We start from the raw sequence: 16,331 nt of genomic DNA, 5'->3' as shown, positions 1-16,331 counted from the left end.
TCCTTGCTCGCACACGCTTTTTCAGTTCTGGCCACATATTTTCTATGGGATTGAGGTCAGGGCTTTGTGATGGCCACTCCAAAACCTTGACTTTGTTATCCTTAAGCCATTTTGCCACAACTTTGGAAGTATGCTATGCATTGTCCATTTGGAAGTCCCATTTGCAACAAAGCTTTAACTTTCTGACTGATGTCTTGGTGTTGCTTCAATATATCCACAAAATTTTTCTTACCTCATGATGCCATCTATTTTGTGACGTGCACCAGTCCCTCCTGCAGCAAAGCACCCCCACAACATGATGCAGCCACCCCTGTGCTTCACCGTTGGGATGGTGTTCTTTGGCTTGCAAGCCCCTTTTTCCCCCAACAGAATGATGGTCATTATGGCCAAAAAGTTATATTTTTGTTTCATCAGACCAGAGGACATTTCTCCAAAAGTACAATCTTTGTCCCCATGTGCAGTTGCAAACCGTAGTCTGGCTTTTTTATGGCGGGTTCGGAGCAGTGGCTTCTTCCTTGCTGAGCGGCCTTTCAGGTTATGTCGATATAGGACTCGTTTTACTCTGGATATAGATACTTTTGTACCTGTTTCCCACAGCATCGTCACAAGGTACTTTGCTGCTGTTCTGGGATTGATTTGCACTTTTTGCACCAATGTAAGTTCATCTCTAGGAGACAGATCGCGTCTCCTTCCTGAGCGGTATGATGGCTACGTGTTCCCATGGTGTTTATACTTGCTTACTACTTGCGTACTATTGTTTGTACAGATGAACGTGGTACCTTCATGCTTTTGGAAATTGCTCCTAAGGATGAACCAGACTTGTGGAGGTCTACAATTATTTTCTGAGGTCTTTGCTGATTTCTTTAGATTTTCCCATGATGTCAAGCAAAGAGGCACTGAATTTGAAGGTAGGCCTTGAAATACATCCACATGTACACCTCCAATTGAATCAAATGATATCAATTAGCCTATCAGAAGCTTCTAAAGCCATGGTATCATTTTCTGGAATTTTCCAAGCTGTTTAAAGGCACAGTCAACTTAGTGTATGTAAACCTCTGACCCACTGGAATTGTGACTCGGTGAATTATAAGTGAAATAATCTGTCTGTAAACAATTGTTGGAAAAATTACTTGTGTCATGCACAAAGTAGATGTCCTAACCGACTTGTCAAAACTATAATTTGTTTACATGAAATTTGTAGAGTGGTTGAAAAACGAGTTTTAATGACTCCAACCTAAGTGTATGTAAACTTCCGACTTCAACTGTATATGTAATATTTTATTTAAACAGGTGGGGCTCAAAACTGGTGGGCCTCTGCCTTCCCTGAATGACGTGTCTCCGCAGTCTGAAATAGAAAAAGAACAAACTATCATTTGAAAAGATGCAAACATTTGTTCTCTGTTCTAGAAGTTACCTTGTGGGATGCAGACTCAGGAAAAATGGAAGGAGATTTCTCCTGAAATACTCATCAGCTTGAATTACTAACACTTACAATGTTAATCTCTAGGCAATGGAATATGTCCTAAAATACTGGTTTCACAATAGTGGTCTATTTCAGCAGGGGAAACAGGAGCAATAGGAACTGGACAAATATAAAGCTTGAAGGTAAAATGTCCAACATTTTGCAAATAATTCAAACAGCGTGTCTAAATAGATACAAAATGTGATACAGGATTTTTTCTACACAAGAAGCAGATTTTTTTTTAACCTTTATTTAACTAGGCAAGTCAATTAAGAAAAAAAATCTTATTTTCAATGATGGACTAGGAACAGTGGGTTAACTGCCTTTGTTCAGGGGCAGAACAACAGATGTGTACCTTTTCAGCTCCAGGATTCGATCTTGCAACCTTTCGGTTACTGGTCCAACAGCTCTAACCACTAGGCTACCCTGCCAATTGTTAGGTATTAAAGATGTTCTTGAGGCCTACGACTTGTTTTAAGAGTTGATTTATATCTCTTTTTTCTCTCCAGGATTTGATGCCTACTTCACATCGCGGACGCTGGAGAACAACAGGAGAAACGTCTGGTTCGCAGAATACTGGGAGGAGAACTTCAACTGTAAACTAATGAGCTCTTCCAAGAAGGAAGACACCAGCAGGAAATGCACAGGTAGCCATTTGCACTCGACAAGGCTGTACTTTAAACCCCATAAATATTGGCACATGATAGATTTTTGACGCCTTATTAACAAGGGCATACTTTATTACAGTAAACATTTGAACTATTTATGGGGCACAGTAGTAGGCCAATGATAGGATCCATATCACACTGCAGCCCTGTTCTCAGAATACCCCTTGGTACTATTTTATTCTGCACTCTGCAAGGATGTGCAGTAACCCCCCTTAGGGCTGTTGGGGTAACCCTATTACCGCCACACCGGTCATGACGGCAGTCAAATTCCAGTGAACATTTAGTCACAGTAATTAGCCTTCTCCAGGCTCTGAGGATGTTGATGGTCATTAGTAGCTGGTACTCAGCACTCTATTGTCCCTCTAATCACTCGGACATCAATGCAAATGTAATCGAAAATCTATCAAACACTTCACGAGAGCCCATGAGCTAATGTTGCACAACATTTCTATAAGGCTATGCAATTTCTATAGGAAATGCAGAATGATGGCCTCTGTTAAAAAGAGGAGGATCCAATCAGCTTACTAGGCCTACTTTATTTATTTCCCAATGTTCCTGATAATAAATCAATCAGTCAAATGTATTTATGAAGAAACACAGCGTAAAACCCCAAACGGCAAGCAATGCAGATGTAGAAGCACGGTGGCTAAGAAGAACTCCCTAGATAGGCATGGACCTAGAAATAAACATAGAGAGGAACCATGCTCTGAGGGGTGGCCAGTACTTTTCTGGCTGTGCCAGGTGGAGATTATAAGAGTACATGACCATTAAGGCCAGATTGTTCTTCAAGGTCTTCAAACGTTCATAGCTGACCAGCAGGGTCATATAATAATCACCGTAGTTGTAGAGGGTGCAACAGGTCAACACCTCAAGGGGTAAATGTCAGGAGGCTTTTCATAGCCGAGCATTCAGAGACGGACGGAAATGGAAGGTCAGCCAGGAGTCATCAGGCCAGGTAGTCCTGCGGCTTGGACGTAGGGCTCAGGTCCTCCGGGAGGGGAGGGGGCGGAATAAATAATTAGAGTATACTTAGAGTATACTTAAATTCACTCCAGATAAGACAAGGGAATTACACCAGATAAAACAGACTGATCCTATCGCCCCGGTGCATAGACCATTGCAGCATAGATACTGGATGCTGAGATGGGAGGGGTCGGGGACACTGTGGCCCCGTCCGATGATACCTATCTTCCTGACCAAGGCCCTTCTCCCCCAATTGCTCAGTTTGGCTGGGCGGCAGGCTCTAGGACAAATCTTGGTGGTTCCAAACTTCTTCCATTTAAGAATGATGGAGACCACTGTGTTCTTCGGGACTTTCAATACTGCAGATATTTTTTGGTCCCCTTCCCCAGATCTGTGGCTCAACACAATCCTGTCTCACATCTCTACAGACAATTCCTTCAACCTTATGGCTTGTTTTTTTGCTCTTGCATGCACTGTCAACTGTGGGACCTAAAATATACAGGTGGGTGCCTTTACAAATCATGTCCAATCAAGTACATTTACCACAGGTGGACTCCAATGAAGTTGTAGAAACATCTCAAGGATGATCAATAGAAACAGGATGCACCTTCAATTTCCAGTCTCATAGTGAAGGGTCTAAATATTTATGTAAATACAGTATTTCTGCTTTTTATGTTTAATTATATTTGCACAAGTTTCTAAAAAACTAGTTTTTACTTGTTCATTATGGGTTATTGCGTGTAGATTGATGAGGAAATAGTTATTTAATCCATTTGTAGAATAAGGCTGTAAACGTAACAAAATGTGGGGAAATAAGTCTGAAGACTTTCTGAATGCGCTGCACATTTTACCTCAATTACCTCGTACCAAGCAGGGTAGCCTAGTGGTTAGAGTGTAGAGGTGGCAGGGTAGTCTAGTGGTTAGAGTGTAGAGGTGGCAGGGTAGCCTAGTGGTTAGAGTGTAGAGGTGGCAGGGTAGCCTAGTGGTTAGAGTGTAGAGGTGGCAGGTAGCCTAGTGGTTAGAGTGTAGAGGTGGCAGGGTAGTCTAGTGGTTAGAGTGTAGAGGTGGCAGGGTAGCCTAGTGGTTAGAGTGTAGAGGCGGCAGGGTAGTCTAGTGGTTAGAGTGTAGAGGCGGCAGGGTAGCCTAGTGGTTAGAGTGTAGAGGCGGCAGGGTAGTCTAGTGGTTAGAGTGTAGAGGTGGCAGGGTAGTCTAGTGGTTAGAGTGTAGAGGTGGCAGGGTAGCCTAGTGGTTAGAGTGTAGAGGTGGCAGGGTAGCCTAGTGGTTAGAGTGTAGAGGTGGCAGGGTAGCCTAGTGGTTAGAGTGTAGAGGTGGCAGGGTAGTCTAGTGGTTAGAGTGTAGAGGCGGCAGGGTAGTCTAGTGGTTAGAGTGTAGAGGTGGCAGGGTAGCCTAGTGGTTAGAGTGTAGAGGTGGCAGGGTAGCCTAGTGGTTAGAGTGTAGAGGTGGCAGGGTAGCCTAGTGGTTAGAGTGTAGAGGTGGCAGGGTAGTCTAGTGGTTAGAGTGTAGAGGTGGCAGGGTAGCCTAGTGGTTAGAGTGTAGAGGTGGCAGGGTAGCCTAGTGGTTAGAGTGTAGAGGTGGCGGGTAGCCTAGTGGTTAGAGTGTAGAGGTGGCAGGGTAGCCTAGTGGTTAGAGTGTAGAGGTGGCAGGGTAGCCTAGTGGTTAGAGTGTAGAGGAGGCAGGGTAGCCTAGTGGTTAGAGTGTAGAGGAGGCAGGGTAGCCTAGTGGTTAGAGTGTAGAGGTGGCAGGGTAGCCTAGTGGTTAGAGTGTTGAGGTGGCAGGGTAGCCTAGTGGTTAGAGTGTAGAGGTGGCAGGGTAGCCTAGTGGTTAGAGTGTAGAGGTGGCAGGGTAGCCTAGTGGTTAGAGTGTAGAGGTGGCAGGGTAGCCTAGTGGTTAGAGTGTAGAGGTGGCAGGGTAGCCTAGTGGTTAGAGTGTAGAGGAGGCAGGGTAGCCTAGTGGTTAGAGTGTAGAGGAGGCAGGGTAGCCTAGTGGTTAGAGTGTAGAGGTGGCAGGGTAGCCTAGTGGTTAGAGTGTAGAGGTGGCAGGGTAGCCTAGTGGTTAGAGTGTAGAGGTGGCAGGGTAGCCTAGTGGTTAGAGTGTAGAGGTGGCAGGGTAGCCTAGTGGTTAGAGTGTAGAGGTGGCAGGGTAGTCTAGTGGTTAGAGTGTAGAGGTGGCAGGGTAGCCTAGTGGTTAGAGTGGAGAGGTGGCAGGGTAGTCTAGTGGTTAGAGTGTAGAGGTGGCAGGGTAGCCTAGTGGTTAGAGTGTAGAGGTGGCAGGGTAGCCTAGTGGTTAGAGTGTAGAGGTGGCAGGTAGCCTAGTGGTTAGAGTGTAGAGGTGGCAGGGTAGCCTAGTGGTTAGAGTGTAGAGGTGGCAGGGTAGCCTAGTGGTTAGAGTGTAGAGGTGGCAGGGTAGCCTAGTGGTTAGAGTGTAGAGGTGGCAGGGTAGCCTAGTGGTTAGAGTGTAGAGGTGGCAGGGTAGTCTAGTGGTTAGAGTGTAGAGGTGGCAGGGTAGTCTAGTGGTTAGAGTGGAGAGGTGGCAGGGTAGTCTAGTGGTTAGAGTGTAGAGGTGGCAGGGTAGCCTAGTGGTTAGAGTGTAGAGGTGGCAGGGTAGCCTAGTGGTTAGAGTGGAGAGGTGGCAGGGTAGTCTAGTGGTTAGAGTGTAGAGGTGGCAGGGTAGCCTAGTGGTTAGAGTGTAGAGGTGGCAGGGTAGCCTAGTGGTTAGAGTGTAGAGGTGGCAGGGTAGCCTAGTGGTTAGAGTGTAGAGGTGGCAGGGTAGCCTAGTGGTTAGAGTGGAGAGGTGGCAGGGTAGTCTAGTGGTTAGAGTGTAGAGGTGGCAGGGTAGCCTAGTGGTTAGAGTGTAGAGGTGGCAGGGTAGCCTAGTGGTTAGAGTGTAGAGGTGGCAGGGTAGTCTAGTGGTTAGAGTGTAGAGGTGGCAGGGTAGCCTAGTGGTTAGAGTGTAGAGGTGGCAGGGTAGCCTAGTGGTTAGAGTGTAGAGGTGGCAGGGTAGCCTAGTGGTTAGAGTGTAGAGGTGGCAGGGTAGCCTAGTGGTTAGAGTGTAGAGGTGGCAGGGTAGCCTAGTGGTTAGAGTGTAGAGGTGGCAGGGTAGCCTAGTGGTTAGAGTGTAGAGGTGGCAGGGTAGCCTAGTGGTTAGAGTGTAGAGGTGGCAGGGTAGCCTAGTGGTTAGAGTGTAGAGGTGGCAGGGTAGCCTAGTGGTTAGAGTGTAGAGGTGGCAGGGTAGCCTAGTGGTTAGAGTGTAGAGGTGGCAGGGTAGTCTAGTGGTTAGAGTGGAGAGGTGGCAGGGTAGTCTAGTGGTTAGAGTGTAGAGGTGGCAGGGTAGCCTAGTGGTTAGAGTGTAGAGGTGGCAGGGTAGCCTAGTGGTTAGAGTGTAGAGGTGGCAGGGTAGCCTAGTGGTTAGAGTGTAGAGGTGGCAGGGTAGCCTAGTGGTTAGAGTGGAGAGGTGGCAGGGTAGTCTAGTGGTTAGAGTGTAGAGGTGGCAGGGTAGCCTAGTGGTTAGAGTGTAGAGGTGGCAGGGTAGCCTAGTGGTTAGAGTGTAGAGGTGGCAGGGTAGTCTAGTGGTTAGAGTGTAGAGGTGGCAGGGTAGCCTAGTGGTTAGAGTGTAGAGGTGGCAGGGTAGCCTAGTGGTTAGAGTGTAGAGGTGGCAGGGTAGCCTAGTGGTTAGAGTGTAGAGGTGGCAGGGTAGCCTAGTGGTTAGAGTGTAGAGGTGGCAGGGTAGCCTAGTGGTTAGAGTGTAGAGGTGGCAGGGTAGCCTAGTGGTTAGAGTGTAGAGGTGGCAGGGTAGCCTAGTGGTTAGAGTGTAGAGGTGGCAGGGTAGCCTAGTGGTTAGAGTGTAGAGGTGGCAGGGTAGCCTAGTGGTTAGAGTGTAGAGGTGGCAGGGTAGTCTAGTGGTTAGAGTGTAGAGGTGGCAGGGTAGCCTAGTGGTTAGAGTGTAGAGGTGGCAGGGTAGCCTAGTGGTTAGAGTGTAGAGGTGGCAGGGTAGCCTAGTGGTTAGAGTGTAGAGGTGGCAGGGTAGCCTAGTGGTTAGAGTGTAGAGGTGGCAGGGTAGCCTAGTGGTTAGAGTGTAGAGGTGGCAGGGTAGCCTAGTGGTTAGAGTGTAGAGGTGGCAGGGTAGCCTAGTGGTTAGAGTGTAGAGGCGGCAGGGTAGCCTAGTGGTTAGAGTGTAGAGGTGGCAGGGTAGCCTAGTGGTTAGAGTGTAGAGGTGGCAGGGTAGCCTAGTGGTTAGAGTGTAGAGGTGGCAGGGTAGTCTAGTGGTTAGAGTGTAGAGGTGGCAGGGTAGCCTAGTGGTTAGAGTGTAGAGGTGGCAGGGTAGCCTAGTGGTTAGAGTGTAGAGGTGGCGGGTAGCCTAGTGGTTAGAGTGTAGAGGTGGCAGGGTAGCCTAGTGGTTAGAGTGTAGAGGTGGCAGGGTAGCCTAGTGGTTAGAGTGTAGAGGTGGCAGGGTAGCCTAGTGGTTAGAGTGTAGAGGAGGCAGGGTAGTCTAGTGGTTAGAGTGTAGAGGAGGCAGGGTAGCCTAGTGGTTAGAGTGTAGAGGTGGCAGGGTAGCCTAGTGGTTAGAGTGTAGAGGTGGCGGGTAGCCTAGTGGTTAGAGTGTAGAGGTGGCAGGGTAGCCTAGTGGTTAGAGTGTAGAGGTGGCAGGGTAGCCTAGTGGTTAGAGTGTAGAGGTGGCAGGGTAGCCTAGTGGTTAGAGTGTAGAGGTGGCAGGGTAGCCTAGTGGTTAGAGTGTAGAGGAGGCAGGGTAGCCTAGTGGTTAGAGTGTAGAGGAGGCAGGGTAGCCTAGTGGTTAGAGTGTAGAGGGGGCAGGGTAGCCTAGTGGTTAGAGTGTAGAGGTGGCAGGGTAGCCTAGTGGTTAGAGTGTAGAGGTGGCAGGGTAGCCTAGTGGTTAGAGTGTAGAGGTGGCAGGGTAGCCTAGTGGTTAGAGTGTAGAGGTGGCAGGGTAGTCTAGTGGTTAGAGTGTAGAGGTGGCAGGGTAGCCTAGTGGTTAGAGTGGAGAGGTGGCAGGGTAGTCTAGTGGTTAGAGTGTAGAGGTGGCAGGGTAGCCTAGTGGTTAGAGTGTAGAGGTGGCAGGGTAGCCTAGTGGTTAGAGTGTAGAGGTGGCAGGTAGCCTAGTGGTTAGAGTGTAGAGGTGGCAGGGTAGCCTAGTGGTTAGAGTGTAGAGGTGGCAGGGTAGCCTAGTGGTTAGAGTGTAGAGGTGGCAGGGTAGCCTAGTGGTTAGAGTGTAGAGGTGGCAGGGTAGCCTAGTGGTTAGAGTGTAGAGGTGGCAGGGTAGTCTAGTGGTTAGAGTGTAGAGGTGGCAGGGTAGTCTAGTGGTTAGAGTGGAGAGGTGGCAGGGTAGTCTAGTGGTTAGAGTGTAGAGGTGGCAGGGTAGCCTAGTGGTTAGAGTGTAGAGGTGGCAGGGTAGCCTAGTGGTTAGAGTGTAGAGGTGGCAGGGTAGCCTAGTGGTTAGAGTGTAGAGGTGGCAGGGTAGCCTAGTGGTTAGAGTGGAGAGGTGGCAGGGTAGTCTAGTGGTTAGAGTGTAGAGGTGGCAGGGTAGCCTAGTGGTTAGAGTGTAGAGGTGGCAGGGTAGCCTAGTGGTTAGAGTGTAGAGGAGGCAGGTAGTCTAGTGGTTAGAGTGTAGAGGTGGCAGGGTAGCCTAGTGGTTAGAGTGGAGAGGTGGCAGGGTAGTCTAGTGGTTAGAGTGTAGAGGTGGCAGGGTAGCCTAGTGGTTAGAGTGTAGAGGTGGCAGGGTAGCCTAGTGGTTAGAGTGGAGAGGTGGCAGGGTAGCCTAGTGGTTAGAGTGTAGAGGTGGCAGGGTAGCCTAGTGGTTAGAGTGTAGCGGAGACAGGTAGTCTAGTGGTTAGAGTGTAGAGGTGGCAGGGTAGCCTAGTGGTTAGAGTGTAGAGGTGGCAGGGTAGCCTAGTGGTTAGAGTGTAGAGGTGGCAGGGTAGCCTAGTGGTTAGAGTGTAGAGGAGGCAGGGTAGCCTAGTGGTTAGAGTGTAGAGGAGACAGGTAGTCTAGTGGTTAGAGTGTAGAGGTGGCAGGGTAGCCTAGTGGTTAGAGTGTAGCGGAGACAGGTAGTCTAGTGGTTAGAGTGTAGAGGTGGCAGGGTAGCCTAGTGGTTAGAGTGTAGAGGTGGCAGGGTAGCCTAGTGGTTAGAGTGTAGAGGTGGCAGGGTAGCCTAGTGGTTAGAGTGTAGAGGAGGCAGGGTAGCCTAGTGGTTAGAGTGTAGAGGAGACAGGTAGTCTAGTGGTTAGAGTGTAGAGGTGGCAGGGTAGCCTAGTGGTTAGAGTGTAGAGGTGGCAGGGTAGCCTAGTGGTTAGAGTGTAGAGGTGGCAGGGTAGCCTAGTGGTTAGAGTGTAGAGGAGGCAGGGTAGCCTAGTGGTTAGAGTGTAGAGGTGGCAGGGTAGTCTAGTGGTTAGAGTGTAGAGGAGGCAGGGTAGCCTAGTGGTTAGAGTGTAGAGGTGGCAGGGTAGCCTAGTGGTTAGAGTGTAGAGGAGGCAGGGTAGCCTAGTGGTTAGAGTGTAGAGGTGGCAGGGTAGCCTAGTGGTTAGAGTGTAGAGGTGGCAGGGTAGCCTAGTGGTTAGAGTGTAGAGGTGGCAGGGTAGCCTAGTGGTTAGAGTGTAGAGGAAGCAGGGTAGCCTAGTGGTTAGAGTGTAGAGGTGGCAGGGTAGCCTAGTGGTTAGAGTGTAGAGGTGGCAGGGTAGCCTAGTGGTTAGAGTGTAGACGTGGCAGGGTAGCCTAGTGGTTAGAGTGTAGACGTGGCAGGGTAGCCTAGTGGTTAGAGCATTGGACTAGTAACCGAAAGTTCAAATGCCCGACCTGACATGGTACAAATCTGTCTTTCTGCCACTGAACAGGCAGTTAACCCACTTGTTCCTAGGCCGTCATTGAAAATAAGAACTTGTTCTTAACTGACTTGCCTAGTTAAATAAAGGTATAAAAGTAATCTTGCTGATGGCACACTGTGGTATTTCACCCAATAAATATGCAAAAAGACATGGGAGTTTATCAACATTTGTTTTCAAATTCTTTGTGGCTCTGTGTAATTTTCAGGGAAATATGTGTCTCTAATATGGTCATACATTTGGCAGGAGGTTAGGAAGTGCAGCTCAGATGTTTTTACTATCTACGAGGCTAATTTACACATCAATTTGCACATCAAGGGACATGATTCGATGACATTAGGGGAAGCTTATGCTGCTGTTAAGGATAACATTGTAATGCAGTGCAGTAGAAGTCCTGGGTTCCTGATATGGAGGGAGTGATGGAGGGGAGATAGGGGTAGGATGGCAGGAGGGGGTGAGGTGTATTATTGGGAGGTTTGGGAGGGAGTGAGAGTCTGGTCTGGTGCTGATCGGGAGGGAGAGGAGATAGTGTCCAGGTGTGTGGGGGAGAAGAGACCTGGGGTCTGGTGTTACCGGTGAGGGAGAGGAGATAGTGTCATGGTGTGTGGGGGAGAAGAGACCTGGGGTCTGGTGTTACCGGTGAGGGAGAGGAGATAGTGTCATGGTGTGTGGGGGAGAAGAGACCTGGGGTCTGGTGTTACCGGTGAGGGAGGGGAGATTGGGGTCAGCCGTTTGATTTGAAAGGAAACTATACAGTCAGTCAGGGGACCACCAGGTGGGAATGCTAGCCCCTATATTACTAATATACCTGAGCTGTTATTTTCATGTCCTGCCCTACATTAAGTACCAACCCTCCACCTCTCTGTTGGGTTATTACACGCTTGGCTCGTTAGCTGCTAGCGCCGTGTCTCCCTTTAACGAGACATAATGAGATGATTAGGATGGGATTTATAGGACGATGGCGTCCTCTCCTTGTGCCTCCCCCCTCAAGGTTCACTCAAGCCAGGCCAAACTTTTACTGGCTTCTTCTTAAATGGCAGCTTTTTCCCTGTAGGACTCTGGTCGTAGTGCACTATATAGGGAATAGGACTCTGGTCGTAGTGCACTATATAGGGAATAGGGCTCTGGTCTAAACTAGTACACTATATAGGGAATAGGACTCTGGTCGTAGTGCACTATATAGGGAATAGGGCTCTGGTCTAAACTAGTACACTATATAGGGAATAGGGTTCTGGTCTAAAGTAGTACACTATATAGGGAATAGGGCTCTGGTCTAAACTAGTACACTATATAGGGAATAGGACTCTGGTCTAAACTAGTACACTATATAGGGAATAGGACTCTGGTCGTAGTGCAGGGTAGCCTAGTGGTTAGAGCGTGGTTAGAGCGTTGGACTAGTAACCGGAAGGTTGCGAGTTCAAACCCCCAAGCTGACAAGGTACAAATCTGTCGTTCTGCCCCTGAACAGGCAGTTAACCCACTGTTCCCAGGCCGTCATTGAAAATAAGAATTTGTTCTTAACTGACTTGCCTGGCTAAATAAAGGTAAAATAAAAAATAAAAATAAAAATAAATAGGGAATAGGGCTCTGGTCTAAACTAGTACACTATATAGGGAATAGGGTTCTGGTCTAAAGTAGTACACTATATAGGGAATAGGGCTCTGGTCTAAACTAGTACACTATATAGGGAATAGGGCTCTGGTCTAAACTAGTACACTATATAGGGAATAGGGCTCTGGTCTAAACTAGTACACTATATAGGGAAAAGGGCTCTGGTCTAAACTAGTACACTATATAGGGAATAGGGCTCTGGTCTAAACTAGTACACTATATAGGGAATAGGGCTCTGGTCTAAACTAGTACACTATATAGGGAATAGGGCTCTAGTCTAAACTAGTACACTATATAGGGAATAGGGCTCTGGTCTAAACTAGTACACTATATAGGGAATAGGGCTCTGGTCTAAACTAGTACACTATATAGGGAATAGGGCTCTGGTCTAAAGTAGTACACTATAGGGAATAGGGCTCTGGTCTAAACTAGTACACTATAGGGAATAGGGCTCTGGTCTAAACTAGTACACTATATAGGGAATAGGGCCCTGGTCTAAACTAGTACACTATATAGGGAATAGGGCTCTGGTCTAAACTAGTGCACTATATAGGGAATAGGGCTCTGGTCTAAACTAGTGCACTATATATGGAATAGGGCTCTGGTCTAAACTAGTACACTATATAGGGAATAGGGCTCTGGTCTAAACTAGTACACTATATAGGGAATAGGGCTCTGGTCTAAACTAGTACACTATATAGGGAATAGGGCTCTGGTCTAAACTAGTGCACTATATATGGAATAGGGCTCTGGTCTAAACTAGTACACTATATAGGGAATAGGGCTCTGGTCTAAACTAGTGCACTATATATGGAATAGGGCTCTGGTCTAAACTAGTACACTATATAGGGAATAGGGCTCTGGTCTAAACTAGTACACTATATAGGGAATAGGGCTCTGGTCTAAACTAGTACACTATATAGGGAATAGGGCTCTGGTCTAAACTAGTACACTATATAGGGAATAGGGCTCTGGTCTAAAGTAGTACACTATAGGGAATAGGGCTCTGGTCTAAACTAGTACACTATAGGGAATAGGGCTCTGGTCTAAACTAGTACACTATATAGGGAATAGGGCTCAGGTATAAAGTAGTGCACTATATAGGGAATAGGGCTCAGGTATAAAGTAGTACCACTATATAGGGAATAGGGCTCTGGTCTAAAGTAGTGCACTATATAGGGAATAGGGCTCAGGTATAAAGTAGTACCACTATATAGGGAATAGGGCTCTGGTCTAAAGTAGTGCACTATATAGGGAATAGGGCTCAGGTATAAAGTAGTACCACTATATAGGGAATAGGGTTCCATTTGGGATGGTTTTGTCTTCTGCATTGTTTTTTTTCTCTTCACATTTCCCTCCTGGAAGATTATCGCTGCCATGGGAAGAGAAGAAGAGAGGTCATCAATAAGCTTCTGTACCCAGCTGTCCCACAGTGGTAATATATCTATTATGGCTAACCCAAACACTCTGTTTGGTGGTTTTACGAGCAGCACTGAAACAATCGGGTACTGCATTCCCAATGCAACCTCTACAATAACCAATCACACAGCTGTATTTCTGAACTGTCACAGGGTATACGAAGAAAAAATAAATTGCCCTATCACCATGTTCTAATGTCTTCCAATGCATTGTTTCAGGGAAGCTGCCGCGAATGTCTTTTACTTGTTCTTCGTCTTTGCATTTTTCCATGATAAAATAACTAATCTGGTAGCATTGGAATTTCTAGCTGCACTGTTCAGCAATGACACTCAACACGGTATTAACATCAGGTTTAAAATACCGTGTTTGAGAGGCTATACAGCTGACATATTAACATCAGGTTTAAATACCGTGTTTGAGAGGCTATACAGCTGACATCAAATCAAATCAAAATCAAATCAAATTTATTTATATAGCCCTTCGTACATCAGCTGATATCTCAAAGTGCTGTACAGAAACCCAGCCTAAAACCCCAAACAGCAAGCAATGCAGGTGTAGAAGCACGGTGGCTAGGAAAAACTCCCTAGAAAGGCCAAAACCTAGGAAGAAACCTAGAGAGGAACCAGGCTATGTGGGGTGGCCAGTCCTCTTCTGGCTGTGCCGGGTGGAGATTATAACAAAACATGGTCAAGATGTTCAAATGTTCATAAATGACCAGCATGGTCGAATAATAATAAGGCAGAACAGTTGAAACTGGAGCAGCAGCACAGTCAGGTGGACTGGGGACAGCAAGGAGTCATCATGTCAGGTATTCCTGGGGCATTGTCCTAGGGCTCAGGTCCTCCGAGAGAGAGAAAGAAAGAGAGAATTAGAGAGAGCATATGTGGGATGGCCAGTCCTCTTCTGGCTGTGCCGGGTGGAGATTATAACAGAACATGGCCAAGATGTTAAAATGTTCATAAATGACCAGCATGGTCGAATAATATTAAGGCAGAACAGTTGAAACTGGAGCAGCAGCACAGCCAGGTGGACTGGGGACAGCAAGGAGTCATCATGTCAGGTAGTCCTGGGGCAATGTCCTAGGGCTCAGGTCCTCCGAGAGAGAGAAAGAGAGAAGGAGAGAATTAGAGAACGCACACTTAGATTCACACAGGACACCGAATAGGACAGAAGAAGTACTCCAGATATAACAAACTGACCCTAGCAGTCCACAAAGACCTCCGCCACGGCACAACCCAAGAGGGGGGGGGGGGGGGCGCCAACCCAGACAGGATGACCACATCAGTGACTCAACCCACTCAGGTGACGCACCCCCTCCAGGGACGGCATGAGAGAGCCCCAGTAAGCCAGTGACTCAGCCCCTGTAATAGGGTTAGAGGCAGAGAATCCCAGTGGAAAGAGGGGAACCGGCCAGGCAGAGACAGCAAGGGCGGTTCGTTGCTCCAGAGCCTTTCCGTTCACCCTCCCACTCCTGGGCCAGACTACACTCAATCATATGACCCACTGAAGAGATGAGTCTTCAGTAGAGACTTAAAGGTTGAGACCGAGTTTGCGTTTCTGACATGGGTAGGCAGACCGTTCCATAAAAATGGAGCTCTATAGGAGAAAGCCCTGCCTCCAGCTGTTTGCTTAGAAATTCTAGGGACAATTAGGAGGCCTGCGTCTTGTGACCGTAGCGTACGTGTAGGTATGTACGGCAGGACCAAATCAGAGAGATAGGTAGGAGCAAGCCCATGTAATGCTTTGTAGGTTAGCAGTAAAACCTTGAAATCAGCCCTTGCTTTGACAGGAAGCCAGTGTAGAGAGGCTAGCACTGGAGTAATATGATCAAATTTTTGGGTTCTAGTCAGGATTCTAGCAGCCGTGTTTAGCACTAACTGAAGTTTATTTAGTGCTTTATCCGGGTAGCCGGAAAGTAGAGCATTGCAGTAGTCTAACCTAGAAGTGACAAAAGCATGGATTAATTTTTCTGCATCACATATTAACATCAGGTTTAAATACTGTGTTTGAGAGGCTATACAGCTGACATATTAACATCAGGTTTAAATACCGTGTTTGAGAGGCTATACAGCTGACATATTAACATCAGGTTTAAATACCGTGTTTGAGAGGCTATACAGCTGACATATTAACATTGTAACGGCTGTTTGAAGAAGAGGACCAAGGTGCAGCGTGGTACGTGTTCATGATTTTTAATAAAACTGAACACTAGAACAAACAATAACAAAGCGTTAACAAACAAAACAGTTCTGTCTGGTGCAGAAACACACAAAACAGAAAATAACTACCCACAAAACACAGGTGGGAAAACAGGCTACCTAAGTATGGTGCTCAATCAGAGACAACGATAGACGGCTGCCTCTGATTGAGAACCACACCCGGTCAAACACACAGAAATAGAAAACATAGAACTAAACATAGAATGCCCACCCCAACTCACACCCTGACCAAACCAAAATAGAGACATAAAAATGATCTCTAAGGTCAGGGCGTGACAAATATCAGGTTTAAATACCGTGTTTGAGAGGCTAAACAGCTGACATATTAACATCAGGTTTAAATACCGTGTTTGAGAGGCTAAACAGCTGACACATTAACATCAACTCCACTATACTGAGTAGCTTCAGAAAATAGTATTGATTTTATATAGCGATACAGTGAACGAGTTTATTAGGAAGTGCATTGGAGATGTTGTGCCCACTGTGACAATTAAAACCTACCCCAACCAGAAACCGTGGATAGATGGGAGCATTCGCGCAAATTTGAAAGTGCAAACCACCTCATTTAACCAGGACAAAAAGACTGGAAATATGGAAGAACACAAACAGTGTAGTTCCCTCCGCAATACAACCAAGCAGGCTAAATGTCAATATAGGGACAAAGTTGAGTCCCAGTTCAATGGCTCAGACACAAGACATATGTGGCAGGGTCTATAGACAATCACGGATTATAAAAGGAAAACCAGCCATGTTATGGACACCAACGTCTTGCTTCCGGACAAACTAAATACCTTCCTTGTCAGCTTTGAGGATAATACAGTGCCACCGACGTTGCCCACTGTCAGGGACTGTGGGCTCTCCTTCTCCGTGGCCGACGTGAGTAAGACATTTAAGAGTGTTAACCCTCGCAAGGCTGCCGGCCCAGATGGTATCCCTAGCCTCGTCCTCAGAGCTTGTGCAGACCAGCTGGCTGGTGTGTTTAGAGATATATTCGGTCTCCCCCTATCCCAGTCTGATGTCCCCACATGCTTCAAGATGGCTAGCATTGTCCCTGTACCTAAGAAAGCAAAGGCAATTGAAATAAATGACTATCGCCCCATAGCACTCACCTCTGTCATCATGAAGTGCTTTGAGAGGTA

General features: G+C 47.2%; 1 protein-coding gene across 1 annotated transcript in view; it reads left to right on the top strand.

Moving 5' to 3' along the window:
• The window catches only part of LOC139369950 (metabotropic glutamate receptor 7-like), a 372,213-nt gene that overhangs the window by 209,056 nt on the left and 146,826 nt on the right, over positions 1-16,331 (top strand). Inside the window, exon 5 of the mRNA XM_071109233.1 lies at positions 1,972-2,109. Coding sequence (XP_070965334.1) covers positions 1,972-2,109 — 138 coding nt within the window. The remainder of the gene's footprint in view (positions 1-1,971; positions 2,110-16,331) is intronic.

The sequence above is a fragment of the Oncorhynchus clarkii genome, chromosome 17, assembly GCF_045791955.1.
Source record: "Oncorhynchus clarkii lewisi isolate Uvic-CL-2024 chromosome 17, UVic_Ocla_1.0, whole genome shotgun sequence".
NCBI lineage: Eukaryota > Metazoa > Chordata > Actinopteri > Salmoniformes > Salmonidae > Oncorhynchus > Oncorhynchus clarkii.
The sequence above is the reverse complement of the archived record's forward strand: the minus strand, read 5'-3'. Positions and strand labels throughout refer to the sequence as shown.